The sequence below is a fragment of the Diplotaxodon limnothrissa genome, linkage group LG23 (assembly GCF_057381915.1).
Source record: "Diplotaxodon limnothrissa isolate DT_005_m linkage group LG23, D_limnothrissa_male_GT1.1, whole genome shotgun sequence".
In the NCBI taxonomy this organism is placed as follows: Eukaryota; Metazoa; Chordata; class Actinopteri; order Cichliformes; family Cichlidae; genus Diplotaxodon; species Diplotaxodon limnothrissa.
The window spans coordinates 20,228,098-20,239,169 of NC_140617.1; the positions used below are offsets into that span (position 1 = coordinate 20,228,098).

The 11,072-nt window shown below is 36.5% G+C and overlaps 1 protein-coding gene across 1 annotated transcript; it reads right to left on the reverse strand.

The window, feature by feature from the left end:
- Positions 1-1,299: 1,299 nt before the first annotated feature.
- dnajc27 (DnaJ (Hsp40) homolog, subfamily C, member 27) lies at positions 1,300-5,028 on the reverse strand. Its single transcript, XM_085348113.1, has 7 exons — positions 4,686-5,028; positions 3,769-3,851; positions 3,616-3,685; positions 3,037-3,201; positions 2,649-2,771; positions 2,407-2,567; positions 1,300-2,311 (listed from the first exon to the last, which is right to left on the reverse strand). Exons 1-7 carry the CDS (start codon positions 4,770-4,772, stop codon positions 2,179-2,181), a joined length of 822 nt encoding a protein of 273 aa, XP_085204239.1. The 5' UTR covers positions 4,773-5,028; the 3' UTR covers positions 1,300-2,178.
- Positions 5,029-11,072: the final 6,044 nt, after the last annotated feature.

An 11,072-nucleotide genomic window follows, 5' to 3' on the forward strand; every position in this document is an offset into this window, starting at 1 on the left:
AATTGACTTTATAGTGTTTTCATCAAAATGTTTTGTTTTCATTACAGATTTCAATTTGGGGGATTTATCTTTTTTTTTTTTATTAAAGGGATTTAAATTATTTGAAATCCCTTTAAGAAATTTTCATAATATATAACGCATAAATCATTACAGATTTTTTGTTTGAAAATAGTCTTTTGTAATATTTTTCACATAATTTAATATTATCTTTTCTGACTACTCTCTCTTTTTACTTTTCTCAATTCACTGGTTTGGCTTACAATATTATCACTTCTGTGGAAAACTGAATTAAAGTTGCTTTACAATTTAGTATTTTGAAAATATTATATATATATATATATTCACATCCACAGATATTAATATAGCTGAGTATTAACAGGGCTGATGTAAAATGTTGATAAAAAGCCACATTTGCAATATGTTCTAATCAAGATCAATTGACTTGAACTTTAAAGCATAACATAAAAATCACATTAAAGCAACAAGTGGAACCTCTTTCTGGATTGTTTGGTTGCACATATGTAAAAATATAAAACTATGATAACATATTCATGCTGCCTATGAGTTCTTTACAATATGAAACACTTTTCTGCTTTAACAAGACATTTTGTGTGATACAAAGTCAGTAAACGGGCACAAGTCTCTCTTTTAACAACCAATCGTGTTAATTACCATCATGTAAACATCAACTATGACTCTCATCTCATGGAAGACGAATCACACGTTAAAATGTGGTGATGGGATGACCATGTTGAATCTTTTTTTTAAATTTGTTTTTCTTCAAGAAATATTTTTGTTCATTTTTGTTCAAATGAAAATAACTTAATAAGAAAACCAACAAGGAATTTTGAATCTTAACAAAATGTGTAATTTCTATCAACTGCCAAAGAAATAAATCAGTTATTCATTTTTTAAATATATTTTTTAGGTAATAGTTTACTTGGGATAAATGTAATAACAAATAACATTAGGGAACCAATACAATATTTGGCAGTTTGAGGGAAAAAAATTAATGAACTGAGGCAACAAACCAAGAAAATATAAACATGCACAAGTGATTCCATTGATTTTAAAGAAACAAGACTTAAAAATATGTTCAGCAAACTATTCGATGAGTTAAAAGAATAGGTTGGCACTTTGGAGAAAAAAGTGATTTAAGGGCATGCATTAACATTTTCACTTTATCCACAGTAGGAGGGAACAAATCAGAGAAATAATGGAGTAAGTCAATAAAACAAACAATGTACAAAAAAAAATAAAATTAATAGTTTGGACACAAACTAAACTTTTAGGCCAATAATCAACCGAGAAACAGGTTAAATTAACTAGTTAAGGGAACAAGTCAGCTACTTGGGGTGAGTGATTTTAATGGAGGAAATTAGTAGTGTGAGAGTAGAGATATGCTTTTTCAGGGAACAAATGTGAGGAGCTCCATATAAACACTTACAGAAACAAATTAATTTAAATGGGGCAGCATGTGTGGGTGACCTAATTGACATTGACATGAATATAGGAAACTATGTGAAACTCCTTAGCTAAGGGATTAATAAAGTATTCTGATTTGTCCAGGAGAAGTACATTAAACTAACCCCGACATTACAGAGAAGAACATTTTGATGGGTTTATTTCCAGTCACAAAGAAAGCAAAGCTGGTAGTTTAACTCCACCGTGCCTACAAGTTTAACCCATTTTGGTTTCAGATTCGTTTTTGACGATGAGGATTTGGCAGGTTTTTGCTACATTGAAATTTAAAGTTCTTTTTTTTAAATATTCAGCATGCAGTTTAAGTGATTATGCCTTTAATTTGTTTTTGACAGCTTTAAGTGGACACACACAGGACAAGTACCTTTAAAGAGTAAAAATTTGAAATAATTTAATTTTGAAATGTTTTTCACAGAGTTTGTATCTTTTTCATTTGTGTGGCACTCATCGTCTTCCATACTCTCTCCAGTGTAGTGTTTAAAATATCATATAATAAGTTAAAACTGGTTTATGTTGGCATACCGCACTGTGGCAAGCAAAATGGCACACATGACACGTACGCTGAATAAATACAGAAATAAATAAATAAATAAATAAAGTTCGTCATCAGTTTGTGTCTGAGTGACAGCAGGTCCAGTTGTTTCTGTGTGTGTGTGTGTGTCTGTGTGTGTGTGGTTGTGTGTGTGTGTGTGTGTGTTATTTAATGTTCTTTAGCAGTGAGGTGCGGGCGTTCACCACCGCCTTGAACGCGTCTTCACTGCCGGGGGCAACACATTTATCTGGATGCAGCAGGACTGCCAGCTTCCTGTACGCCTTGTTCACTTCCTCCCTAGAAATGAAAAGATAGTAAACTGCATTAGACACAATGTGGCAAAAAAACAAAACAACTTTATTGAAAAGATGGCCTGTATGCTGGCGACTCACCGCGTGGCCCCGGGTTTGACTCCCAACATATCCCACGAGTCTTTGCTGTTGCGGATACGTCGGATGGTGTCAGCCTGCTCTTTGGTGAAGCCGACGCTGACCTCCGACACCGGGCGCTTTCCGCCGTTCTCGCACATGTCAGTGATGGAGGAGAAGAACGCCTGTGGAGAACACGGCACTCACTGAAACACGGTCCATAAAAAAAACATGTACAGGAAGCTGCGCATGTGTGCGAGAAATACCTGAAACATCTCGTTGATGCCCTCGCCGCTCTGTGCTGATGTCTCAAAGTAATGAAAGCCTCTGGACTCCGCCCACAGGCGCCCCTCGCCCTCATCCACCACTCGCCGCTTTGTCAGGTCCACCTGTATGAACACGCAGACATTTACCTCCAGCTGCATGTGTGTTTAATAAACCTCAATAAAAGATTTCCTACTCACTTTAAACAATACATTTTACAAAACAGATACTTTTTAGTTCTCTGACTGTGCTGGAGCAGCTTAGTATGAGTCACAGTTCAAAATAATCCTTCTTTATCTCATTCAGGGCCTTAATACATCTCCACAGCACATCCTCAGTTTGAATCAAGCTGCTTCAGCTCCTCTCTCTTTAAGCTGCACTCGGTCTGACCTTGTTGGCGCAGACGACAAACACGATGCTGTCCATGTTGGCCTGAGAGCCCATTTCTTGTTTCATCTCGCCGAGCCAGCTGTCGAGGGCATCGAAGCTCTCCCTCAGGCCGACATCATACACGAGCAGCACGCCCTGGCTGTCTTTGTAGAACTCGTTACGCACCTGACCAACACCATAGAGAAAGAAACATGTTCACAGAGCGCCGCCTGCTGTGTGGGTGCAAACATTACAAGAAGGCTTATTTTTGGCCTTTGAAAATATCTTGTTTTACGACAGTCTGTCACAGCCATTGATGTTAAAGAAATTCAGAGAAAATAAGTCAGAATTTGAAATCTTCTTGTTGCATATTGGTCTTTTTTTAATCTAATAGGATTTTTGTCATAAAATTTCCAGACATTTTACTTTTATGCAATTTTATGTAATTTTATGTAAATTTTACTCACTAGTTTTCTTTTCTTGTAAATCTGAATTATCTCATATTTCTCTTTCACAGCATCTTTGGTGGCGCTCTAACATACATGTGTTTTATACATTTCTTCTGATGTGAACAACATAAATTGCTAGTTTTTAACTCACTTCATAGAAGAACGGGTGGCCGGCCATATCAAAGATGTTCACCTTGATTTCTCTGTCTCGAACCTGAACTCTGTTGGCAGATAAAACACATGTTAGTGCTCAGTAAAAAACATCACTACACACACAGTGACAGGAAGCAGTCTGTAAACTCACTTGGTGACGCCATAGTCGATTCCAATGGTTGCCAGATACTTTGGAACAAACCTCTTCTCGCAGTAACGCTTGATGATACAGCTCTGAAGAATAAACAATATTTAAAGATGAGCTCCACTGCCTTTCACGCCAGACCATCCATCAAACTGAGATTTATTAATTTTTTAATGTTTTTATTTAGATAATTTGTGTCTTGTTAGGTTTTAATTGGATAATCCCATTTGCAGACACTGTGTTTCAAATAATCATCAGTCTACAATTCTGAGCCTATTTTGGAAAATTTGGCTTCAAAAATAAGCTGTTACGCCTTAATAACTTGAACTTTTTTAGCCTTCTGCCCTTTAAAAGCACATTCATGTCAAAATTTACATTAATTCCAAACAAAGATTTCTCAGGGTTAAACTAGCCTGATCAATAATATCACACATCAAACAACGTTTGTTTTATTGTGCTGTATCAGCACAATAAAACAAACGTTGTTTAAGTGTGCCCTGCTAGTTGTTGCTGTCTGCTCCATGATGCTCCAAATATTAAAGGTAATAAAACAATAAATTCTTTCTTTTTATGACCAAAATCTGCGCCGAATTATGCCTAATGCAACCATATTGAAAATAATTTTACCTGGGTGCTGTAATCTGTGAGATCGTGTGGTGAGATGTAATTAAAATCGGTTTTAAACGAAGTCTGGCGACAGAGTGAACAAAATAAACCAGAGCGCAAAAACAACAAAACTGACATCCAAAACAGAATAAAGACTACAGAAAAAAATCTTTCACGACCTTTATGCAATTGTTTCAAATATGACATTATAAGCCATAAACTCACAGTAGTACAGTACAGGTGGTTTATAACAAGCTCAAGTAAATGAACCAGACTCTATTTTAGGTTTGAGCTAAAACAAACAGGGGGTCTCATACCTTTCCGACCTCGGCGTTTCCGAGGCTAATCACCTTCACCCGAAGAGACTTCTTGTTGTCTCGTCTTTTCGGCGGGTTTGTTTCCATTTGGATTGTTTAAATTCTAAAGTTTTTTGGCGTTTAAAGAGACGGGACTGTGCCGGAATACAGCCGCTGCTGATATTATTATTGTGAGCGGAGCTAACAGGGCTAACTAGTTGTTAGCACGCTGGTTAGTATCTCTCACAGCCCTTAAACGGGATTATTTCCAGATTCATTAATCTCATCGCATCGTTTAACTTCAGCTCTAATGTTGACGTTTGCGTGCAGCAGACAACCAGAGACCCTGCTGGCCTCATAGCCTTTATGCTAATCAGCTGTTTGGGTCTAGCATGGAGTTAGCTGCTTACTCAACTTCCCCCTTTGTTTTCAAAATAAAACTACATTTAGGGAAAATTGTAGCTTTGAGGTTTTTCGTATACTTACCAAAGCAAGAAATGTGCACACAAAATGCTATGTATATGATTTTAAAAACACAAATATGGGCAGAAATCTGTGCCATCAGAAACTGAATTTGAATAAGTTAAATTCGAATTTGAATTGCTCAGATTGAATCTGAATTGTAACTTGAATAAATGCTTTTGAAAACCGAATTTGAATTAGTCTAATTTGAAATTGAATTTATGGTTTGAAAATGATCATCACTAAATTGAAATTGAATTTTATATTTTGAAAATGAATTGATTTGCTTTGAAACTGCATTTTATGCTTTAAAAATTCAGCTCTCGAATAATTTCAGTTTCACTTCTCACCATTCAGTTTCAGTTCTACAATTCAATTTCAGTTCCAAAATTCAGTTTTTTGGAACTTACATCCGGTTCCGGTTCAAGCGCAGATTAATAGAACTACGTTTTACTAGCGGACCGAAAGTGTTACCGACGGGAATCTACAGCGTCTTGAGCTGAATTAAGACTTCAGAAGTCATTCGTCATGTCGAATGACCAGCGGATAAACTCTCAGGTTGGTAATAAATGTATTACATGTATAAGAACAAGCGTCATGTTAACAAATGATAGCCGTACGGTAACTTTTATGCTTATTGTAGCTGTTAGCTAAAAACGCTAATTTAGCGTAGTTTGCCCTGAATTCAGCTTTGACAACAAATATGATCGACTGTTTCTAGTAGAATTCCAAAGTTGTCATCTTGGACCCTCTCAGAGTACCCCCTCTGTATGCTTGCAGAGACCCCTACAGTAGGGAAACATGCAAAACGGTGCCCAAACCTTTGTGTTTTAGCTTTATTTGTCTTACACAGCATCCCAACTCTTTAGCTAACTTAATAACTTTAGCTAAAGTGAATAGTTAGTCTAATTCATTAGTGCAGCATTACTGGATCACCTCTGTTTGAAGTGATATAATGTGATTTACAACTATCACTGAAACGGCAAACTTTGTAAATAAGCAAACAACACATCTCATTCTCTAAACGTTTGGCCACAGCTGTAGATTACACTATCAGTGCTTGTTCACTCTTGACAATAATTATATTTCTAAATTTACTTTGTGCATTTACAGGTAAACAATATCTAATATTTTATCTAAATGACTGCTTTGTCTTTGAAAAGGGTGAAGAGCCTGAGGCCGGTGACAGTCCAGTTCTACTCTAAGTACATCCTTACAGTGGCTCACAGGACAAGGCCACATTCCTGTCCTGCCAGAAGAGAAGAGAAGCTTCAGAGTCTTCATGCATTTCAACCACACCTGTCATATTCCATATGACAGGGGTCTCAAACTCCAGTCCTCAAGGGCCAGTGTCATGCAACTTTTCCATGCCCTCGAGGACTGCCGTATGGTGTTTATGCTGTTTTCTACCCCACAGTTACAGCATGTCTGACTGCCTGTTCAGCATATGCAAAAATATATGAGTTTAAGCATGTGATGACCAAGGCCTTCATTTATGGTGTTTGTCATCACATGTCACAGGCATCTGGATGATCATTTGGAATAAACAAAAAACTTGTTACTTCATCTTATCTTTATTATTGTTCTTATTTTACATTGTTAGGCATTAGGTTTATTTGTAGTAGTCCTTTCCAACTTCTTTCCCTCTTCCATGTTACTGTGGCAGCTTGTCAGCATCTATTTGGGGTTGGGAGTGGAACAGAAAGTAAGGAAATCCAAAGTGCCATTAAAACCAGGAGAGGTTCTTATATTTCAGAAGAAGGGATTAATTCAAAAGACCTCAATGCCATATTTTATTTAGGAACCCTAGAGAGCACTTTGCAAAATAACACATTCTTATAATTTCACCCTCAGATGAGCCAAGCTACGACTGTCAGGGAAGGTGATGTAGGTACAGAGCATATGAGAGTGGTTAAGTTTGTCTCTTGTCTAGATGAAGGCACAAGAGGGATGGATGGCAAGGCGTAGAGATTCAGTATCTTCAGTCTTCAGTGGACACTCCATTTCTGGCACAAAACACCTGTAAAAGATGGTCGATTTAGGAGGTGACCCGACAACTTCAGCCTGTCAAACATATTAATGGAGCAGTATGCTTTAAAAAAAAATTTAATTAAGTAGAATTATTATGGTAGTTAAACACAGTGAAAGTTGTATATCATATTATATCACTTCAAACAGAGGTGATCCAGTAATGCTGCACTAATGAATTAGACTAACTATTCACTTTAGCTAAAGTTATTAAGTTAGCTAAAGAGTTGGGATGCTGTGTAAGACATAAATAAAGCTAAAACACAAAGGTTTGGACACCGTTTTGCATGTTTCCCTACTGTAGGGGTTTCTGCAAGCATACAGAGGGGGTACTCTGAGAGGGTCCAAGATGACAACTTTGGAATTCTACTAGAAACAGTCGATCATATTTGTTTGTCAAAGCTGAATTCAGGGCAAACTACGCTAAATTAGCGTTTTTAGCTAACAGCTACAATAAGCATAAAAGTTACCGTACGGCTATCATTTGTTAACATGACGCTTGTTCTTATACATGTAATACATTTATTACCAACCTGAGAGTTTATCCGCTGGTCATTCGACATGACGAATGACTTCTGAAGTCTTAATTCAGCTCAAGACGCTGTAGATTCCCGTCGGTAACACTTTCGGTCCGCTAGTAAAACGTAGTTCTATTAATCTGCGCTTGAACCGGAACCGGATGTAAGTTCCAAAAAACTGAATTTTGGAACTGAAATTGAATGGTGAGAAGTGAAACTGAAATTATTCGAGAGCTGAATTTTTAAAGGATAAAATGCAGTTTCAAAGCAAATCAATTCATTTTCAAAATATAAAATTCAATTTCAATTTAGTGATGATCATTTTCAAACCATAAATTCAATTTCAAATTAGACTAATTCAAATTCGTTTTTCAAAAGCATTTATTCAAGTTACAATTCAGATTCAATCTGAGCAATTCAAATTCAAAATGAACTTATTCAAATTCAGTTTCTGATGGCACAGATTTCTGCCCATACACAAAAACCTAATTTTACATCAAGGTCTTTTATTTTATAGTCAAAGACTATTCAGTTTTATTTTTGAAAAACGAATACCGGACAACGTAAAACCACTGAAAAGCTATTACTGTAAGTTTAAACAATGTAATTTAACAATATATTAATTACTAAATTAATTCATTTTATGAAAAATAGTTTTCAAAAATGTAACAAGTTGTAATTTTCAGAATTTGAAATATTTTAAGAACAATACAATTTAAAATTTCATCACATCAAAGATTGTATTACTTTTATTACGGAGCCCCGTAGGGGACATGGGAGAAAAAAAAATTAAGACGTACTTTTGTGAGATCTCGGAAAACTAACTCGGGATCTTGCAAAAGTTTTGCGAGATCTCGCAAAAGTTTTAGCCGCAATCTTCGGCCTTCGACCTCCCGTTAGCTTCGAGCTAACGGGAGGTCGAGACCTACTACAGCCGGGAGGAACACCGCTTTCCCGGCACATCGTGCCTCAACCTCCCGGTCGGCTTTGAGCCGGCGTCCGAAGAATGCGGCTAAAACTTTTGCGAGATATCCCGACTTAGTTTTGCGAGATCTCGCAAACTTTTGTGAGATCTCGCAAAAGTTTTGCGAGATCTCACAAAAGTCCGTCTTAATTTTTTTTTCTCCCATGTCCCCTGCGGGGCTCTGTACATTTATGCATTCATGACATGAAATCCAATAAAATGTAGATATATGAAGAAGATGAAGAAGAAGATGGCCGTAGTGATAGATGTAGTGATACAGAATGAGAGCAACATCAGGATGAAGGACCTCAAGAAATACCAAAGGCTCAGAGAAGAGCTGGAGAAGATGTGGGCTATAGGCAAGTGGCTACAACAGCAACATCGAAGATCTCTGTCCAGAAGAGCGCAGTCCCAGGAACAGCTAAGATACTGCACAGGACCCTCAAACTCCCAGGCCTGTGGTAGAAGACCTGAGCTTGTAGGATAAACCACCCTCAGGGGCTATTCTACTCTATACTTATACTTAAGTGTTACCTTAAGGTTCCCTTCATTTCTTCAGTTTTAATATGTATGTGTTTTAAAATCATCGGATAATCAACAAATTTGAACCTCACTTATTTAAAAATAAAGGTTCTTTAACTGTTATTGTCACAAAGCCTTTTTTGCTATTTTTAATTACCAAAAAAGAGCTATAACTTTTTTCTAAACATATTAAGACCTTTAAAGAAACACGTTTAACGGTTTACATGTAATTAATCCATTAAATTCTGTAATTTACCCATTAATCCATTAATCACTCATCATGAAATTTTAGATTAACTGGACTTTAAGGGTAAAAGTTGTTCTTTTTCATCATAAAGTGAAAAACTAATTGTAAAGTCGTTTTTGTTCAGAGATGTACTTTAATGTTTGTCCATCAGGTGGCAGAAGCATCCAGCATCTCATCTTCAAGTCCTCTGAAAACTCTCACGTTTATTTATACAGGGGCGATCGTGGCTCAAGAGTTTGCAGGTTGCCGGTTCGAGCCCCGGCTCTGACAGTCTTGGTCGTTGTGTCCTTGGGCAAGACACTTCACCCGTTGCCTACTGGTGGTGGTCAGAGGGCCCGGTGGCGCCAGTGTCCGGCAGCCTCGCCTCTGTCAGTGCGACCAAGGGTGGCTGTGGCTACAATATAGCTTGCCATCACCAGTGTGTGAATGGGTGGATGACTGGATGTGTAAAGCGCTTTGGGGTCCTTAGGGACTAGTAAATGTTATACAAATACAGGCCATTTGCCATTGTTTATTTATTCATGACACATTTTGAAATGAGAAAAAAAACCCTCAGAATTTTGCAAACTTTAATAATGAAGCAATGATATTCATACAGGAATAGAATAACTGTTTGCAGCACAACTTCTCAGGAAAATATCAGGAAAAAAAGAAACTACCATGCAAACTATCCAAAACATCAGATGAAATACATGAACACAGAAAACTACAAATAACTCTATACAGGACAAGGCAAAACATATAGTAACTTAAAGCTGCAGTGCTCTTTTAAAAATTACAACTAAATCTTAGACCTGAAAAGTGTGGAAGCCCATTCATTATTGCAGAAATTTGAACCGGAAAATAATAATAATAAGCTTTTGAACATTTTTCAACCAATTTTGTTTTATTTATTTTACGGGTTTTATTGCTCATTTGAAAGTTTTTTTGTCTTTTATTGTGAAAAAGACCAAATGAAGAAATGTTTCAAAATACATACTTAAAAATATTACATTTATTTCATTTTTCATATCGTTTCATATTTTGCCATCACTCATGTAATGAATATTGATTGATTCAATCTTGAGGTTTTTCTTTCTTTGCAGCTGTGATTCTCCAGATGTTACTCAAGACTTCATCATTTTTAGATGATAAATATAAAAAGCAGAAATGAAGCTGCAGCTTTTCTGTGTTGATCTAAGTGCAGACTGAAGTTCTTTGATGTCTTTTTATTTTACAACCTAATATATACATCAGTGAAAAATAGCTCCTCGAGTGTCCACTGAAACGGCACCAAGCTCTTTTCAGGAATATTGTGAAACATCTGTCTTCCACACCACATTAGTGCAGCTTTTAAATTTTACAGATGTTCATTATTTAAGACAGACTTGGTGTTAATGGCATTTATCCATTTTTTACGGATCTTTATCAAATTTGAAAGCATTTCAAAAGAGGCAAGCCTCCATTTCAAATCATAAAATAAGTTCTACATTATTTTTTCTCATAAATTCGCTTTGGATCAGTTTTAAAGGTGTTTCAGCCTTAAAAATCTTTGAACTGTGCTATTAATCCACAACAAATACCCTGATATATAACTGTGTTAAATTAAACAACCTATGTAAACAAGGTACAAACTGCAGTTTGTTTGTTTACAGTTTTAAACTGAGAACCAGGTCATAACATACTCA